General features: G+C 41.9%; 1 protein-coding gene across 1 annotated transcript in view; it reads right to left on the bottom strand.

Moving 5' to 3' along the window:
• The window catches only part of LOC134927416 (sodium channel protein type 5 subunit alpha-like), a 782,837-nt gene that overhangs the window by 49,874 nt on the left and 711,659 nt on the right, over positions 1-21,304 (bottom strand). The window contains exon 23 of the mRNA XM_063921835.1: positions 10,154-10,429. Within this exon, the coding sequence (XP_063777905.1) occupies positions 10,154-10,429 (276 nt within the window). The remainder of the gene's footprint in view (positions 1-10,153; positions 10,430-21,304) is intronic.

Raw genomic sequence — 21,304 nt, 5'->3', positions numbered from 1 at the left:
TACGAGTATACTACTATCTCTTTATCAACCAGTGTACAGTGCGGTAGTTCACGGCTGTGGCTACCTCTGTGTCGGCACTCGGCAGGCAGTCCGTCCAACCATAATTGTATTATAATATATACCACCTAACCGTGGTTTTTTTTTCATTCTTTATACCGTCGTCATACTAGTTGTTACGAGTATACTACTATCTCTTTATCAACCAGTGTACAGTGCGGTAGTTCACGGCTGTGGCTACCTCTGTGTCGGCACTCGGCAAGCAGTCCGTCCATCCATAATTGTATTATATACCACCTAACCGTGGTTTTTTTATACCACCTAACCGTGGCAGTCCGTCCATAATTGTATACTAGTATCCAATCCATCCATCTCCATTGTTTACCTGAGGTGCCTTTTAGTTCTGCCTATAAAATATGGAGAACAAAAAAGTTGAGGTTCCAAAATTAGGGAAAGATCAAGATCCACTTCCACCTCGTGCTGAAGCTGCTGCCACTAGTCATGGCCGAGACGATGAAATGCCAGCAACGTCGTCTGCCAAGGCCGATGCCCAATGTCATAGTACAGAGCATGTCAAATCCAAAACACCAAATATCAGAAAAAAAAGGACTCCAAAACCTAAAATAAAATTGTCGGAGGAGAAGCGTAAACTTGCCAATATGCCATTTACCACACGGAGTGGCAAGGAACGGCTGAGGCCCTGGCCTATGTTCATGGCTAGTGGTTCAGCTTCACATGAGGATGGAAGTACTCAGCCTCTCGCTAGAAAACTGAAAAGACTCAAGCTGGCAAAAGCACCGCAAAGAACTGTGCGTTCTTTGAAATCCCAAATCCACAAGGAGAGTCCAATTGTGTCGTTTGCGATGCCTGACCTTCCCAACACTGGACGTGAAGAGCATGCGCCTTCCACTATTTGCATGCCCCCTGCAAGTGCTGGAAGGAGCACCCGCAGTCCAGTTCCTGATAGTCAGATTGAAGATGTCAGTGTTGAAGTACACCAGGATGAGGAGGATATGGGTGTTGCTGGCGCTGGGGAGGAAATTGACCAGGAGGATTCTGATGGTGAGGTGGTTTGTTTAAGTCAGGCACCCGGGGAGACACCTGTTGTCCGTGGGAGGAATATGGCCGTTGACATGCCAGGTGAAAATACCAAAAAAATCAGCTCTTCGGTGTGGAGGTATTTCACCAGAAATGCGGACAACAGGTGTCAAGCCGTGTGTTCCCTTTGTCAAGCTGTAATAAGTAGGGGTAAGGACGTTAACCACCTCGGAACATCCTCCCTTATACGTCACCTGCAGCGCATTCATAATAAGTCAGTGACAAGTTCAAAAACTTTGGGTGACAGCGGAAGCAGTCCACTGACCAGTAAATCCCTTCCTCTTGTAACCAAGCTCACGCAAACCACCCCACCAACTCCCTCAGTGTCAATTTCCTCCTTCCCCAGGAATGCCAATAGTCCTGCAGGCCATGTCACTGGCAAGTCTGACGAGTCCTCTCCTGCCTGGGATTCCTCCGATGCATCCTTGCGTGTAACGCCTACTGCTGCTGGCGCTGCTGTTGTTGCCGCTGGGAGTCGATGGTCATCCCAGAGGGGAAGTCGTAAGCCCACTTGTACTACTTCCAGTAAGCAATTGACTGTTCAACAGTCCTTTGCGAGGAAGATGAAATATCACAGCAGTCATCCTACTGCAAAGCGGATAACTGAGTCCTTGACAACTATGTTGGTGTTAGACGTGCGTCCGGTATCCGCCGTTAGTTCACAGGGAACTAGACAATTTATTGAGGCAGTGTGCCCCCGTTACCAAATACCATCTAGGTTCCACTTCTCTAGGCAGGCGATACCGAGAATGTACACGGACGTCAGAAAAAGACTCACCAGTGTCCTAAAAAATGCAGTTGTACCCAATGTCCACTTAACCACGGACATGTGGACAAGTGGAGCAGGGCAGGGTCAGGACTATATGACTGTGACAGCCCACTGGGTAGATGTATGGACTCCCGCCGCAAGAACAGCAGCGGCGGCACCAGTAGCAGCATCTCGCAAACGCCAACTCTTTCCTAGGCAGGCTACGCTTTGTATCACCGCTTTCCAGAATACGCACACAGCTGAAAACCTCTTACGGCAACTGAGGAAGATCATCGCGGAATGGCTTACCCCAATTGGACTCTCCTGTGGATTTGTGGCATCGGACAACGCCAGCAATATTGTGTGTGCATTAAATATGGGCAAATTCCAGCACGTCCCATGTTTTGCACATACCTTGAATTTGGTGGTGCAGAATTTTTTAAAAAACGACAGGGGCATGCAAGAGATGCTGTCGGTGGCCAGAAAAATTGCGGGACACTTTCGGCGTACAGGCACCACGTACAGAAGACTGGAGCACCACCAAAAACTACTGAACCTGCCCTGCCATCATCTGAAGCAAGAAGTGGTAACGAGGTGGAATTCAACCCTCTATATGCTTCAGAGGTTGGAGGAGCAGCAAAAGGCCATTCAAGCCTATACAATTGAGCACGATATAGGAGATGGAATGCACCTGTCTCAAGTGCAGTGGAGAATGATTTCAACGTTGTGCAAGGTTCTGATGCCCTTTGAACTTGCCACACGTGAAGTCAGTTCAGACACTGCCAGCCTGAGTCAGGTCATTCCCCTCATCAGGCTTTTGCAGAAGAAGCTGGAGGCATTGAAGAAGGAGCTAACACGGAGCGATTCCGCTAGGCATGTGGGACTTGTGGATGCAGCCCTTAATTCGCTTAACAAGGATTCACGGGTGGTCAATCTGTTGAAATCAGAGCACTACATTTTGGCCACCGTGCTCGATCCTAGATTTAAAGCCTACCTTGGATCTCTCTTTCCGGCAGACACAGGTCTGCTGGGGTTGAAAGACCTGCTGGTGACAAAATTGTCAAGTCAAGCGGAACGCGACCTGTCAACATCTCCTCCTTCACATTCTCCCGCAACTGGGGGTGCGAGGAAAAGGCTCAGAATTCCGAGCCCACCCGCTGGCGGTGATGCAGGGCAGTCTGGAGCGACTGCTGATGCTGACATCTGGTCCGGACTGAAGGACCTGACAACGATTACGGACATGTCGTCTACTGTCACTGCATATGATTCTCTCAACATTGATAGAATGGTGGAGGATTATATGAGTGACCGCATCCAAGTAGGCACGTCACACAGTCCGTACTTATACTGGCAGGAAAAAGAGGCAATTTGGAGGCCCTTGCACAAACTGGCTTTATTCTACCTAAGTTGCCCTCCCACAAGTGTGTACTCCGAAAGAGTGTTTAGTGCCGCCGCTCACCTTGTCAGCAATCAGCGTACGAGGTTACATCCAGAAAATGTGGAGAAGATGATGTTCATTAAAATGAATTATAATCAATTCCTCCGCGGAGACATTGACCAGCAGCAATTGCCTCCACAAAGTACACAGGGAGCTGAGATGGTGGATTCCAGTGGGGACGAATTGATAATCTGTGAGGAGGGGGATGTACACGGTGATATATCGGAGGGTGAAGATGAGGTGGACATCTTGCCTCTGTAGAGCCAGTTTGTGCAAGGAGAGATTAATTGCTTCTTTTTTTGGGGGGGTCCAAACCAACCCGTCATATCAGTCACAGTCGTGTGGCAGACCCTGTCACTGAAATGATGGGTTGGTTAAAGTGTGCATGTCCTGTTTTGTTTATACAACATAAGGGTGGGTGGGAGGGCCCAAGGATAATTCCATCTTGCACCTCTTTTTTCTTTTCTTTTTCTTTGCATCATGTGCTGATTGGGGAGGGTTTTTTGGAAGGGACATCCTGCGTGACACTGCAGTGCCACTCCTAGATGGGCCCGGTGTTTGTGCCGGCCACTAGGGTCGCTAATCTTACTCACACAGCTACCTCATTGCGCCTCTTTTTTTCTTTGCGTCATGTGCTGTTTGGGGAGGGTTTTTTGGAAGGGACATCCTGCGTGACACTGCAGTGCCACTCCTAGATGTGCCCGGTGTTTGTGTCGGCCACTAGGGTCGCTAATCTTACTCACACAGCTACCTCATTGCGCCTCTTTTTTTCTTTGCGTCATGTGCTGTTTGGGGAGGGTTTTTTGGAAGGGACATCCTGCGTGACACTGCAGTGCCACTCCTAGATGGGCCCGGTGTTTGTGTCGGCCACTAGGGTCGCTAATCTTACTCACACAGTCAGCTACCTCATTGCGCCTCTTTTTTTCTTTGCGTCATGTGCTGTTTGGGGAGGGTTTTTTGGAAGGGCCATCCTGCGTGACACTGCAGTGCCACTCCTAGATGGGCCCGGTGTTTGTGTCGGCCACTAGGGTCGCTAATCTTACTCACACAGCTACCTCATTGCGCCTCTTTTTTTCTTTGCGTCATGTGCTGTTTGGGGAGGGTTTTTTGGAAGGGACATCCTGCGTGACACTGCAGTGCCACTCCTAGATGGGCCCGGTGTTTGTGTCGGCCACTAGGGTCGCTTATCTTACTCACACAGCGACCTCGGTGCAAATTTTAGGACTAAAAATAATATTGTGAGGTGTGAGGTATTCAGAATAGACTGAAAATGAGTGTAAATTATGGTTTTTGAGGTTAATAATACTTTGGGATCAAAATGACCCCCAAATTCTATGATTTAAGCTGTTTTTTAGTGTTTTTGGAAAAAAACACCCGAATCCAAAACACACCCGAATCCGACAAAAATAATTCGGTGAGGTTTTGCCAAAACGCGTTCGAACCCAAAACACGGCCGCGGAACCGAACCCAAAACCAAAACACAAAACCCGAAAAATTTCAGGCGCTCATCTCTATCATACACACAGATCCTTTGGGATGTATGAAAATATTACTAGCTTTAAAGAATACTTTTTCCACAATCCAATACGCTTTCACCATTACATTCTATTGTATGGTTAGGCATACTTGGCTACACTTCTGGAATGTCCGGGAAGACTCATTAATACCGGGCAGTTGTCCCGCACTCTCTGGAAAATAGAAAAGTCCAGCGATTACCGTCTAGCAGATTGGCGAATCATGTAATTGAGGCCTTGACCCTTGCTGGCTCATAGCAAGAGTGTGCAAGAGCCGCTGCAGACACAGGCTAACCCAACCCTACTCGGGAACATGCACAACCATTTTTCACGCCAAGTACCGTTGTGCTTCATCAGCAACATTGTACATGTTTAAAACTAATTCCTGTGCAGTTATAGTCGCAGCCCAGCATCTGCAGTACACTTTGAGTGGTGCTTCGCTGCCTCTGCAATGTGCATAAGACAGAAAATTTATAGAAAAATATGGTAAGCTACATCACTCGGAGCGGCTCAGTTTCTCTAGGTGTCTCGCACCGCATGGCATTAAGATTCTAGGAGTATAGTTTACAACAAGTCAGCAGCAGCAGCATTACACTGTCAGCCCCAAACAAAGGAAAACATTTATGTTATTGTAAGAGTTGGTACTACAAAGACTGGAGCTTGTTAGCTGTCTGTCATTCTGATTGGTTAAGCACACTTATAGGCTGCAGAGCTGTCTCCTGAAAGCAGAGAGTAAACATGCACCGTAAAGCTTTGGTGTATGACCCAGGGCTGTCTTTTTGTATGGGCTCAATGGACAATTGCCCAAGGGCCCCAGGAGTATAAGGGCCCTAGGCTGATTTTTCCAGGGCTACCAGATTTTTTAAAATCGGCCCTGGGGAACCGGAGTTATCTGACTTCAAAGCAGTGGTCCCATCCGAGCTTGTTAATTGTTCTTCCCAGCCAGATATCACGGGTCCTGTTTGACAAAGAATGTTTCTGAGGGTATACTCCAAAAGCTGGGACTCTCCCCTTTCGGTGGACACTGGCAGCTTGTTTCTACTATGCCCAGAACCAGATATATCATCCTTTCAGCAGCTGGTCCCTGCTCCAACTCCACACGCCTGGTATGCAGTTTTATATCTTTGTTGGTGAATTTCTCTGGCTCCTGAAGTCTGATCCCCAAGTCCCCAGTACTTCCTGAACGATGGGACTCTCTATTTTTTTTATCACATTAAAAGCTATTAAATCTCTTTACAGAAACTGGCGATATCTGCAATCAAGCAAGCTGCCCTTCCACCGGAAAATGCTAAATATAAAGCCCACTCCACTATACACCCCTCCCCTGCTTATTAAACACCCCCTACCACCCTGGAAGTCATGTACCAGGCCCTTTCATTCAGTCCAATACCCACTTCTACAGGTCAGTGTTCTCCCTTCTTCCCCTTCTCCCACCATCTGTACAGTAAAGGAGTAATTAGCAGAAATTACTGTTCCAGGTCCAACATGCTGAGCGAAAGATAGAACACCCCCTACCACCCGCGGTACATCAAAGCTGCCACTGATAGCACCCCCCACTCCTACTGCTGGAGGATTGCTAGGGGCCCCAATGCATTGCTTTGCCCAGGGGCCTATACTGCTGTTAAGACGGTCCTGGTTTGTTCATCGAAGCACACAGGTGCGGAAATGTGTTTTGTAAATATGATCCTATAACACTTCCTGTAAATTAGAATACTCTTGTGGTTTAGTTATGAATTAGAATTTTGGTGGAAAATAACAGAGATGTGAACAGGTCATGATGTGATTATTTTGTAACTATTCTTGGCTTCATTGGGGTTAATTAAAAAAGTAAATTCCATTACCCCATTCCTAAACTAAGTAACATTTCTGCTTCAATCACCTGGAATCTGGAAATGATATACTACAATTTTGTTCTGTGTTTTTTTGTTGTTGTTTTTTTGTTTGTTTTTTCATTTTTACCTTTCCAATCCCTGATTTATTTATTTTTAGTAAGCAAAAATGAAAATGTTCTCTGGATGTCTAATATAATTCCACCTACAGCCTCCAACAGAACTAAAAAGAAAATTAGACCTTGTGACCGCATAAAACCTTGTAAGTTAAAGGTAGAAATGAAATAATGAATAAAGTACTTACTTATTTTATGTAACTCTTTAGCAGGAATAGTATAAGCTGTTAATGGCTTAGATTGTAATAACCCTGTCTTGGTGTCATGGCCATGCAGTGTAGAGGAAACTGCACTGAGACAATATAAGGTGGGCACATACACGGCAGATATGATTATCTGGCAGATAGATCCATTTTCTGACATGCAAAAATCATCAGATATGTTGGCCATAAATTAACAGATATTTAATCACGACCCACAGATTTTTTTGTTCTGAAAATCTGCTAGGCCCTGTCATATTATTGTTCCCTCACAGAGGTGGAAAATTTTTATTTGCTTAATATACTGGACAAAGGCAAATGCAGGAGGGGTCTCCGGTTGCCCAGAAAACCCCCTCTTCGCAAGTGGCTCAAAGTATGACAACAATAGCAATGGTGTATAATATGTTTACTAGAGCTGCCACAACATGCAGTGTAAGGAACAGAGCAGAGCTGCTGCACATGCCCAGTGGGAGCAGCTTCTTCTACCAAGTTCGCTGTTTGTGTGGAGAGTCCTCAATCAGTTCACAGGACCAGACAATAGCTACCAAGAAAAAGAGACAGGTGCCTTACCATGAGGTGGGAGAATGTGTGCTTAGAAAGTGCAGTTCTGTTTCTGCTATGTGTGTATTTATTTATGGTATGTTTAACCTTTTCCTGACCACTTATTTATATTGAAATATGTTTGATACAGCCTGAACTATAGACCATCTATAGTAGAAATGGAGCGCTTTGTGAAAGGTATTAAAATATCAGAAGGTAGGGGGGTGGGGGGGTTAAAATAAACGTAATTAGTGTCATAGACAAGAGAGACATGGGCAAGGAGAGACAAGGAGGAAAGAGAGATACAGTATATGGGGGAAAGAGAGAGACATAGGAAAAGACAGAGAGACACACATGGGGACATAGACAGAGAGAGAGACACAGACATGGGGTAAAGAAAGAGACACAGACAAAAAGACAACACAGTGAGACAATGGAGATGGGGAGGCCAGAGAAGAGATAGGAAAAAAGAAACCCCTGCAATGTTATTAATAAACAGTGTAAAAAAATATTTATTAAAAGATTTTTTTTTTCAAAATCAACATTTTAAATAAGTACATAAAAACACACACACACACACACACACACACACACACACACACACACACACACACACACAATGTTTCATGGCTAACGCGTCCTTTTTTCAACTCTCCCCTTTTTTTTCACCTGAAAAAAGGGGATGTAGTTATGTGACCACTGATCACATTACCGACGGCTACATCCCGTCTCTCTCTAAATCCCAACAGTCGGCATGCCAACTAGCAGGCATTATTCCCACTCGTGGGTGTCCACGACACTCATAGAGTGGGAATAGAAACTATGTCTCGCCACCGAGCTCACAAGGGGCTTGTTGCGCTTGCGTGGAGTAGGTGAAGATCTATTAGAGCATAGGTCTGCAAACTCGGTCCTCATTACCCCACACAGTGCATGTTTTGCAGGTAATCCAGCAGGTGCACAGGTGTATTAATTACTCATAGACACATTTTAAAAGGTCCGCAGGTGGAGCTAATTATTTCACTTGTGATTCTGTGAGGAGACCTGCAAAACATGCACCGTGTGGGGTAATGAGGACCGAGTTTGCAGACCTATGTATTAAAGTGATGAGTTTTCAGAGAGTATTTGAAGGATGTGGAAGAGACTGATCAAGGACAACAGGGAATTACATAGGCGGAACAGAAGAAGTCTTATAGTTGGGACTGAGAGTTTGTTATCAGAAAATAAACAATGCATAGGCCGGGGTTACATCTAAGAGGGTATATCAGAGATTATTTTGAGATGGGAATCTAGATGTACAGTGATGTACAGTGGGTATTGAGATGTACAGTGCTAAGTGTTTTGTAGGTAAGGGTGAGTAATTTTGATTGGATTCTGGAGGACATAGGGAGTTAGTGTAGGGATCTGCAGAGCGGTGAAGCGGCTGTAGGGCAGAGAGAGACCAATCTTGCAGCAGCATTTAAAATTAATTGAAGTGGGTATTAAATGGGTGAGGGAAATGCCAGATTTGAGGAGGTGGCAGTAGTTAAGGTGCTAGATAATGGATGAATACATAACAGTTTTGATAGCTAAGTGACCTCTGATGGTATATTTTGGCAATAAGGATATGGACTTCTCAATCTAAACATGATACCTGTACTTTATATGGTGGCAACAGGGGCAGTATGCTACAAAGGAGCCAGGTGTGTTTAACTAATAAGCCCCAGGAAAGTCATGCATTTGTCAGTATGACCGATGCCAGATAGTGGCCGGTGACTAGGGAAAAGTTCTGTGGTCATCCAAACTAAATAGAACAGGGGTGAAGGAGTCCAGAATCAGATTGCGTGTTTCCACTATAAGAATACTTTAAAACAATATTGAGTGAGATCAAGTCACATTTACAACACTTGAATAAATGACAAAGTACTTTAAAAACACTACTGGTTTCTGTTGGTTTTCAACTATGCAGTTAAATAAAAACCATCAATAGCACCACCAGTTGCAGAATTCCTGGAGGCAATGGAAGCATTAGCCTGTGGGCGCCAGCTGTCAAGGGGGCACAGTTAAATCCATCTACACCACTGCCTGTGCCTTGCTGATCACTGCAGCAGTGCAGGCAGTGGTTATGGATGGATCTATCCGTAGGGTCTGGGCAGCCGTGTTGCTTGCAGGCAGATGCTTGGTACAATAAAGTTTGTTTTTAATTGAGGCAAGGTGCGCATGATGTCATGCATATGCACCACTGAGAATGGTGCAGACACATCCACAAGACAGAAGTTGCCAAATGTCTGTGGGCTGCAGGGGGCTGGAGCTCTAGGTATACTGGGGGGCTGAAGAGACAGAAGGGGGCTGGCTGGGGAAACATTGGATGGCTGGAGAAAAGGGGGCTGGCTGGGGAGACATTGGGTGGCTGGAGAAAAAGGGGGCTGGGTGGGGAGACACTGGGTGTCTGGAGAGACAGAATGGGGCTGGCTGTAGAAACACTGGAAGGCTGGAGAGACAAGAGCAGGCTGGGGATACACTGGGTGAATGGAGAGACAGGATGCTGGCTGGGGAAACACAAAGGTGCCTAGAGAGTCTGAAGAAGGCTGGCTAGGGAGACACTGGGGAGCTGGAGCTGCACATACATGTAATCATTCTCAAATTGACCATATTAGTTTCTCTATATGAAAAAAAAAAAAAACATAAAACACTTACCACTTGAAGAAGCGCCAGGTATCCTGCACCAACATTATCGAAGTTGACTTTTACTTTAGTCCAGTAGGCTTCTGTTACATTCATTAACTTACAAAGGGTTTTATTGTCTGCAATGGAGGGATCCACCTCTGTCTTGTTATCAGCATAAATGCATTTTCCAAACTTTCCAGCAAATAAATTCACTCCCATAATGCTAAAAATGAGCCAGAAAATGAGACAGACCAGCAGGACATTCATGATGGATGGGATAGCCCCAATTAAGGCATTCACTACCACCTTAAAAAGGAACAAAACATAGTTAGTACACAAGTAAAAGAAAGAAGAAACATAACAATATATATGTAATAGTACAGTGATCATAACACAATAAACAAGACAGTTTGATTTTAAATTCAGTACAATATTTAAGTTTCATTATGGGGCATAAAGAAAAATCTACTTTAATACACCATGCGTATGATGCTGATGCTCTGTATCTCAATATATTGTTGGATTACTGCTACAATATAAGTCTTTTTTTTTATATAGTACCTGGAGTCGCTTTACGTTACTTTATATTCTGTAATGATCATGGCATCTGGACTGTACAAACAAATGTATTGACTCCGTAAACTCAAGCTGCAGTAATTTATTGCTCAGCTCTTTTTATTAAATATAATTTAATTCTACTATAATGAATCTATGCTTTAAGAAACCTGAGTCAGCATATATCCGCAGGCGATAAACCATTAAGCATTTCTGAATCAGTCTTAGTTGTAATATTGGGCGATTTATATCCAGAGAGGATTGTATTAATTATGTAGTATAAACTGTAATAATTAATTTAAAATTTCATATTCAGTCCAAATACCAAATGTATACTGTACATTAGTCATCTGCAAATTTTTTATTGTTATTAGCACAGGCTGGAAGGGCGCGTATTATGAACACATCATACATTATTAGAGGTATCGAAACACTAATGTCCACAAATAAGTTATACAATGTACCAAATAACTGTTTTAATAATTAAAACAAACTGGTATTTTTCCCTAAAACGTTGTGGCCTAACACCGGTACAGCTAAAATAGCCAAATTAATTCTTTCCCTGCCTGCAGTATTATACAACATTTGGGGGAAGGGTAATAAATACCAAAATCGCCAATTTTCAGGAATCTTTATTTTGGGATTTAAAGGAGCTGTCTAAAACAAAATCCCCACTTTAAAACATATTGTAAAAATTGCAGAAAATCCACAATTTTGATAAATAACCATTTCTTACATTTCCCCCTTTAATTTTCTCCCTACAGAACTAGCAAGAATTATTTAAAGTAGAAGGGAAATAATTGAAATCTCCCAATAACAAACTGTTCTTTAAATGCAACAACGGAATGGACTGGGGTTAATGACTGGTACTATGTATAAGTCATGTTTTTAAAATGTAAATTAGGATAAAATACTGTATACTCTACCCATGGATGGTTCAAGAGAGGAGGGGGCCAGTGTACAGACCCTCTCCTGTCTCTGCAGGTCAGTTCCAAGTAACTATCCCAGAGTTTACTGCGCAGGGAGGCGTTTGATAGACAATAAAAAGATAGAAGACAGTCACTAGGTTGACACCATATGGTTCACAGTGAAAAGGTCAACGGGGTCAAAAGTCAGACAGGGTCAAAAGGTCAATAAGGTCAAATTTTTAAATTTAATAATCATGTCACAAACTATTACCTTTAGTGACCTTGTGGCGAGCAAAGCGAGGCAAGCGAAGAGAGTCCGCGAGAGGCAGAATTTCAACAAATATGAGGAAAAAAATGTTTAAAAACCCCAAATTATTTTTTTTTTGTGTTGACTTTTTGACCCTGTTGGACTTTTGACCCCATCGACATTTTGACTGTCGACCATATCGTATTGACCTAATGACTGTCTATCTTTTAACTGTCTAACTTGTATATCACACCCTACTGCCCATGCCTAGGTCTCTGGGAAAATGTCAGCCGCACCATTTTCCTGGTGATATTCCTGACCCATTATAGATATGCCATTGGCTCTATCATAGTTATCAGTACAGTAAAACATATTTTGAACACTAGTGTTCCTTAATCACAGAGTCATTTCACAGTTGCAGAATTAGTGGAGACTGCACAGGTCATGGTATCAAGCAATGTGAATACTTTTTCCTATCAACACAGAAAACAACTACAAAGGGAAACATCACAAATATATAGAATATGTTGTTGGCATTACTCAATTGACACATTTCCTAATAAGCACTCAGTTATCATTATCTGGTACCAATCTATACAGGTGGGTTTTCTGCCACATCTTCCACACATTGAACATTGACTTAGCCAGGCTGTAAGCTAGGTCAGAGGTCAATGGTGACAGTGAGCAGTCCGGCAGTCAAGCAATACCCCAGAGAGACTGTCGCAGTGCTGCAGTGCTGCTGCAAAACTGCATAATGACAAAGGATCATTTTTGGTTTAATATGATGAAATATGGCCACAACATATTTAGTGAACAATTTATGATGGTTGTATACAACGTCTGAAACATAACAATGTTATGGTAGAGGAATTATTAGTAGTCATATGTTTAGTAGATCAACAATCTTCACAAAACATTCTGATAATTGTCCATTAATCCCTTAACGGTCACAAGTAAAGACGAGACTTAAAGAAGCAGTTCTCAAACTTTTTCACTAGGTTAAACATGTTCATTAACTCAAGAGCCAAGCCTGACCGAGATCACAATCAGTGAATTCAATGAAACGCGTTTATATATTTTCCATAGATTTTTCAGTGCACAAATAGTAAAATTATTATTGGTAATTCTTATAAATTAATTATCTTTTATTTACTATTTTTTTTCTATATAGAATCAAACTGATCCAAAAGTAAAGCTGGACAGTAAATAGACACATCATTAAAATGTCTCCTTGTGTATCACCGAGGTGATCCCTTACTTTATGTCTAACAGGCTAAGTTTACCCAAACTGAAGGAATCAACAGTTAGGCCTGGCCCAGTTTGAGAATGACCAATAAAACAAAAATAGAATATTAGAGGGAAAAGATACAAGAAACATTAGAAGTTCGAGTTCAACCATTTACACATTCATTTCATATTTGTTCAGACAAGTCACAGTTAATGTGAGGACACAGAATAATGCATCCACATGCAATTCAGCATTTAAGGCTTGTGAATATGTGTCTCGGGAAAGGCTGTTTTCGGTCAGACAATGGTACAGATTTATGCTGTCTATTTACTAAGCCTTGGATGGAGATAAATTTGCTGGAGATAAAGTACCAGCCAATCGGCTTCTAACTGTCATTGTTCATACCCAGCCTGTGACATGGCAGTTAGGAGCAGATTGGCTGGTATTATATCTCAAGCAACTTTATATCCATCCAAGGCTTAGTAAATAGACCCCTTAGGGGTCTATTTACTAAGCTGTAGATGAAGATAAAGGGGACGGAGATAAAGTACCAGCCAATCAGCTCCTGTCATTTTTCAAACCCAGCCTGTGACATGGCAGTTAGATACTTTATCTCCGTCCACTTTCTCTCCATCCAAGGCTTAGTAAATAGACCCCTCAATGGCCTGATTTACTGTTCAGCATAAAAATGCTCATACTGTATGAGCCACTATTTATCTGCACACTTGTGTTTCCACACATGCAACCTTATATTTAGCATACAGATATGTTAGGAGAGAAGTTGACCTAAACAGGGATGTAACTAGATATTTGTGAACTCCACAGCCAAATTTTCATATACCACCGGAGGGAGAAAAAAACATATAGATGCTGTATATACATCAGGAGCGTGACCTCATGTGTGAAGGATGAGATACCACTCCTGATTGGCTGGTCATCTATCATATGGGCACATGCCAACCTTAACTTATTCTGTGATGGAGGACAGGAAAATTCAGTTGTTTTTTGGGTGACTCTACTTTATGGGCACCCAACGGAGCAATTCAATTGTCCTGGGCGCCAATTAATTATTGCACTTGTCATGCACAAAAGAACCAGGTTTAGCTGTGTAAAGTGACTAAACCCGTCTAAACTACTGGTTAGGGTGGCCAAACCAAAGAGTTTTTGCACATTTCTGCCTAACATATCAGGAGGCTGCGGGCAGAAATGTGGGTGCCCTTGGCACTTGTGCCCGATCGGAGCAATAACTGAATTGCTCCATCAGGTGCCCATTAAAAAATTGCCTCCTATATATGTCTCTGCTGGTGGTTTTGCCATTTGCAATCCGCAGGGCACTGCCAGTGGGCTGCAAAGCACCCTCCAGTTTGGAGGGAAAACCAGTGGCCAGTGAGGTCAATAGACACCTCCAGCTTAGTACCATACAGAGCTATTGCTGCTGCTTCCACGGAATCAGCAGCGATAGCAACTCCGTCCACATCTATGTTATTGTAAGCAGACATGTGGGTCATCTTGATTACAAAAATGTTTGCTCTTTGGGGCTAACAATAAACCACAATTTTATTTATATTTGCATTGAGATACAGTACGAGATTAAACATAGGTGGCTACCTAAATAAAGGTATTCGTCAACTCCAAATGTGCTGCAGCTCAAAAATAGGAGACTGGCCAGGACTATTTAATGACAACAGACTCCAATATATCATAGGTCTAATTAATAAATGATTTCTTAATTAGAGACTGTTATGGGATTGCATTTTATATATTTTTAGAATGGTTGTTGTGCGAAACTTGTGTTTCACTGGTATGAACACTCATGGATTCAGCTAATCTAAACCGTGTTTCTCTCTTGTATGACCCATTTTCCCAAACGGCATTGGAGTAGAATTATCTCTAGGATTTTATATATACTTCTATGTATAGTATTAGTGCCTAGAATCACTAGAATCAAGAGTCAATCAGCCAAATCCTAAGAATTCAGTCAAATCCTAAAACTGGCAAAAATTCTGATGACTCCATCAAATCCTCAGCACAGTCCTGGGTTTGGTCCACCAGTGCAAGGCATTAAATAAATGAAGCATCACTAGATTTAATAAGACTGAAATGAAGTGTTCTTTCTTGCTGGCTGAAAACTACACCAGACAAACATACAGTAAGACGAAACACAGAAAATAATATAAGCATGCATGTTAACACAGGGGAATGTAGTCATGCAGAATACACTTTGAATATACACGTTAAATAAAAAATGAACTAAGACTTATTTATTTTAAAGTGTTCTTGACGGTATCCGGACTATGGGGGTAATTCCAAGTTGATCGCAGCAGGATTTTTGATAGCAACTGGGCAAAACCATGTGCACTGCAGGGGAGGCAGATATAACATGTGCAGAAAGAGTTAGATTTGGGTGGGTTATATTGTTTCTGTGCAGGGTAAATACTGGCTGCTTTATTTTTACACTGCAAATTAGATTGCAGATTGAACACACCACACCCAAATCTAACTCTCTCTGCACATGTTATATCTGCCTCCCCTGCAGTGCACATGTTTTGCCCAGTTGCTATAAAAAATCCTGCTGCGATCAACTTGGAATTACCCCCTATGGGGGTAATTCTGAGTTGATCGCAGCAGCAAGAAAGTTAGCAATTGGGCAAAAACATGGGGGTAATTCCAAGTTGATCGCAGCAGGATATTTTTTAGCAGTTGGGCAAAACTATGGCCCTCATTCCGAGTTGTTCGCTCTGTAATTTTCTTCGCATTGCAGCGATTTTCTGCTAACTGCGCATGCGCAATGTTCGCACTGCGACTGCGCCAAGTAAATTTGCTATGCAGTTAGGTATTTTACTCACGGCATGACGAGGTTTTTTCTTCATTCTGGTGATCGTAATGTGATTGACAGGAAGTGGGTGTTTCTGGGCGGAAACAGGCCGTTTTATGGGAGTGTGTGAGAAAACGCTACCGTTTCTGGGAAAAACGCGGGAGTGGCTGGAGAAACGGAGGAGTGTCTGGGCGAACGCTGGGTGTGTTTGTGACGTCAAACCAGGAACGACAAGCACTGAACTGATCGCACTGGAAGAGTAAGTCTCGAGCTACTCAGAAACTGCACAGAGAAGTCTTTTAGGAATATTGCGAATCTTTCGTTCGCAATTTTGATAAGCTAAGATTCACTCCCAGTAGGCGGCGGCTTAGCGTGTGCAAAGCTGCTAAAAGCAGCTTGCGAGCGAACAATTCGGAATGACCACCTATGTGCACTGCAGGGGAGGCAGATATAACATGTGCAGAGAGAGTTAGATTTGGGTGTGGTGTGTTCAATCTGCAATCTAAATTGCAGTGTAAAAATAAAGTAGCCAGTATTTACCCTGCACAGAAACAAAATAACCCACCCAAATCTAACTCTCTCTGCACATGTTATATCTGCCTTCCCTGCAGTGCACATGGTTTTGCCCAACTGCTAAAAAATATCCTGCTGCGATCAACTTGGAATTACCCCCCATGTGCACTGCAGGGGATGCAGATATAACATTTGCAGAGAGAGTTAGATTTGGGTGGGTTATTTTATGTCTGTGCAGGGTAAATACTGGCTGCTTTATTTTTACACTGCAAATTAGATTGCAGATTGAACACACCACACCCAAATCTAACTCTCTCTGCACATGTTATATCTGCCCCCCCTGCAGTGCACATGGTTTTGCCCAATTGCTAAAAAAATTCCTGCTGCGATCAACTTGGAATTACCCCCTATAGCTCTACACTAAAAAAGGTCTACTGTTAATAGGTCTACCACTAATGGTGGACATGCATTAGATCTACAGGGTCAAAAGGTCGACATGGTCAAAAGGCTAACATGTAAAAGGTAGACAGTTTAAAAGGTGACAGGGTCAAAAGGTTGACGTGACAATGGTCGACACAAGTTTTCTTTTTTTCATATTTATTTATTTATTTTTTTTTTTGTCAACTTTTTCATACTTTACCATCCACATGGACTACGATTGGGAATAATACGCTGTGCCGAGCGCAGTAGTAATGGAGGGAGGCACCTTGCCCGAAGCATCACGAGCTAATGTGGTACACTAATGGGGGTTGTTTGTTGCAGAAAAGTGACAAAACACCCACAAAAACAAAAAAATTGTGTCTACCTTTTTGTGTTGACCATTTACATGTTGACCTTTTGATCCTGTCGACCTTTAACCATGTTGCCCTTTCCTACTGTCTACCTATTCTGTCGACCTTTTGACCCTGTCGACCTAATGCATGTCTGCCATTCGTGACAGACCTATTGAATGTAGATCTTTTTAGTGTAGATCTAATAATTCACACTCGTTCTTGACATATAAAAGTGCACAGATGACTTATTGGGGCATATGTAATAGGGTCAGAGTTTGAAGGTTTTTTTTAAAGGGGCAATCAATTATAAGGCAAAACCATACCATGTAAATGATTGCAGCTTTAAAAAAACGTCCAAGATCGTCCGGCATCCCGCACTTCCTGCAAACTCGGACCCTATTACATATGCCCCATTACCTGTATCAATTCAAAAGGTATATACAATAATTATATAATGAAATTATATATCATTTCAGTTTACAAAAAAGATAAAGTATTTGTGTAAAGAAATATAAAGTTATTTTATATAGTGCATGTACAGTAATAAAATGTATCTGTTTAAAATATTCCATTAAACAATGTATCTATTTATAAGTTTGGCTACAGTGTTCCACTCTAAACTTGGATACTCACTTTTATGATCACTCGACTGATCGGGTTTCATGATCCTGATCAGCTGAGTAGTGTGTATCCAGCATGACCCCCTGTGGGGCGGTAGCAGCAGGAGTGAGGCGAGTGGCTGCTCTATGGTATTGGAAGAAATATTAAACTACGCATAAGATGCAATCTCCTGATCCTGACTGTTGCAGCAGCATTGCAAGCTGTTTATCAGCTGACGCTCCTGCAACAGTACGGCATACATACCTATGCAATCATCAGCTCGTTTACCAGATATCGAGTTTTCGGGCCATGGACTGTATAGGTGTGTACCCAGCTTTACAGTCATATGGTTCATCTAAATTTCTATGGACCCTACACACTTACAGATCTCACTGCACGATATGAACGTTCTCGTTCATATCGTGCAGTGTGTAGACACCAACGATTAACGATGCGCGGCCCCGTGCTCGTTAATCGTTGGTGCCGGGTCGCTTATGCATGCAGGCCAATATGGACAATCTCGTCCATATTACCATGCACTGCTATGGAGCCAGGTGACGGGTGGAATTAAGAAGAAACTTCACTCCCCCCATCACCTCCCCCCGCCGCCGGGTCGCCCATCAGCCGTATCCGCCATCGGGCAGCTCAAGTGTGTAGGGCCCATTAGACACTTTATGCTACATTATAAACACCTAGGGGCAGATTTACAATAGCTTCCAAACCAGACAAACGAAGGTGTTGCCCATAGCAACCAATCAGATTTGCTCTATCTTATTCTAGAATGTAATAGAGAAATTATAGCCAGAATTTGATTGGTTGCTATGGGCAACACCACTTTTTTTTTTTTTTTTTTTTTAAAGTAAGCTTTAGAAAATACCCATATTCTAATCATTTTTAGATCAATGATGTCCAAGTGTCTCTATTTTTGAACTGGGAATACTGTATGTTGGAATGTAAGTTTTTCATGTGACGGCCAGGACTCCATGTAATCTCGCTGGTGTGCGGGAAAAACAGCAACCAAATCAAATGTCTGATTGCTTACAATAATACCCAGTGTCTTTTTTTTTTTTTTTTTTTTTTTACTGTGTTCCGTCTGCTTATAAATATATAATCAGAATTATATATCAGTTTTATAATTATGAATTGTCTTTAACTCTACAGTTTTAAATAATGTGATCTTAAATGATTGCCCCTCTAACAACTGTCAGGATTTTATGAATGTTGTCCTTAACTAGTGGTTCCCAAACTTTTTTGAATCACGGCGCCATAGAATATCAGAATTATTTTCACAGCACCCCTAGGCCAAAAGTTTCTTATTGGGAAATTCAGAAATAAATATAAAATTAAGTAAATTGTGTTTATATATCATCCTTAGGTTCAATTGTGTGGGGAGGAACAAGATTTGCTTCTGTTTGTCCAAATATTTAATGATTGACAGCCACCAGAACTGGTTTTGCCTATTACATTGACCATACATCTTTTGAATTGGCACTGGACCACCAATCCAAGGCACCCCTGCAAGTGTCCCGAGGCATCCCAGGGTGCCAAATCTTTTGAATTGGCACTGGACCACCAATCCAAGGCACCCCTGCAAGTGTCCCGAGGCATCCCAGGGTGCCAGGGCACACAGTTTGAGAACCACTGCCCTAACTGTATGTCTCATGGATGGAAAGTCCTTATTTTGGACCCTAGTCCAACTTACCTTGTCTTCCAAATGCTGCTGTTGGGGTCTAATGTATGGATTCAAATGATCTCTTTCCTGTTCAAACAAATCTTACGTGAATCCAGTTATATATATATATATATATATATATATATAGTGTGTGTGTGTGTGTGTGTGTGTGTGTGTGTGTGTGTGTGTGTGTGGATATACACTGTATATCCCTTATCTAAAAGTCAGAATGTCAAGGATCCAGTTCTCAGAATCCAAGACATTCAGGAGTACTTAATTCACTACCATATGGCGTATAAGGAATACATATATATTTATTGGATTTACTGATTCCTACATAAAGGGGCGCTACTCGAGTACTGACTTTTCAATGCTCTTGACCATTGAATGTGCACTCAGTAAGTAAGCTGTGTGTGTTGGGTGGTTATGTGGTTGGAGTTGGGGTGCTATGTACAGGTTTAGTATATTATGTAGACAAGAGAGATTCAAAATGGTCATCATGTCAGTAGTAAACATGTTGACATTCCCCATGGTGAGATTCAGGATGCTAGCATTGGGGAAATGTTGACATGGTCAAAATGTCATCAATATATTTTGAGCCTTACCCTAATGTTAACCTAACCCTAAGCTGAACCTTAATGCTAATGTCGACAATTTCATATGTCAGTATTTTATATGTCACCCCACTATGTCAACATTTTTCAGATGCGGACATTTTAACCAGATTGACATCATAACTGTTGACATTCTGGTGTTACTATTATGAATATTGACATAGTGATTGTCAACTTAGTGAGTACTTACTCTAAGTATCATTATCTGACAAACTGCAGAAGTGTGTTGCCTGGAACCCTTACATTTTTGATACATGGAGGTTTATTATTAAAAATCAGATTAGGTGGACACCCCCTTTAAATGTACCTCTTTGGCCAGTTAAAATGTATGGAGGTCTGCTGTCCTCTTTCCTCCCAGCTCTTTACAAAGATAACCATACAGTACTTTCCCTTTGTATAACTTACATAACTGGTAAGTATCATAGAAGTCTACAAGGCATGTACAAAATAAGGTATTGTGTTCTGAACACAAACTTTTTGTATATTATGCCAAAGTGCATACAGAAACCCAGTAAGTGCTGTGAATTTCTGTATATTGAGGGTCATATACGTGTAATACGCCTTGCCAGCTGCAGTCCTCTAAAGACACAAGCAGGCCAAATATTCAGACCATTATGAAGGAATATGAATTAGATCATTGTGCAATAAATGTGTTCTGCTTAAATGAAAAACAGTTTCATTTCTACTTTAATTGTCCTGTAAGCTTTGTCTGTTTTTGCCAGATATTTTAATGTGTTGGGGCTTGAAAATAGTTTTCTCTGCAAACAACACAGCAATTTCTTAAAAGATACAGTATATGTTAACGTTACTCATAAACTTACAGGTATTAGAACTTTTAGGATTAACCCGTTTACTCTAAATAAACTTTTAGAACTGTTGTAGCTACTATTATAACAGCACACATGAAGATAACCACCAAACACTTTTTTCCTGCAGGCACTGGGAGGAGCACTACTACGCAAGGTGTGCAGAAAGGGAATTTGGCATGTGTTGCTTTTAATAAGACATGTTGGCCATATATGTTTTAAAAAATAACTAGATTGATTGTTCAGCATATTACGCATGTCCCTAGTTTGAGGTACATAATGTTTGATAGGAACTCTTTTTAAATATGATTTTCATTTAAGCTGTCATAGCAGCTGCCAAGTGCAAATTATAATTTTAAGTTGTTTTTTTTTTAAAGTTATTTTTTTTCTACATATTTCTGCATAACCAATAATACTGTAATTGGTCATTTTAGGCTCTTGTGGTGATTT

Source organism: Pseudophryne corroboree, chromosome 5 (assembly GCF_028390025.1).
Source record: "Pseudophryne corroboree isolate aPseCor3 chromosome 5, aPseCor3.hap2, whole genome shotgun sequence".
Lineage (NCBI taxonomy): Eukaryota > Metazoa > Chordata > Amphibia > Anura > Myobatrachidae > Pseudophryne > Pseudophryne corroboree.
Note: the sequence above shows the minus strand (reverse complement) of the source record. Positions and strands in the feature narration are given on the sequence as shown.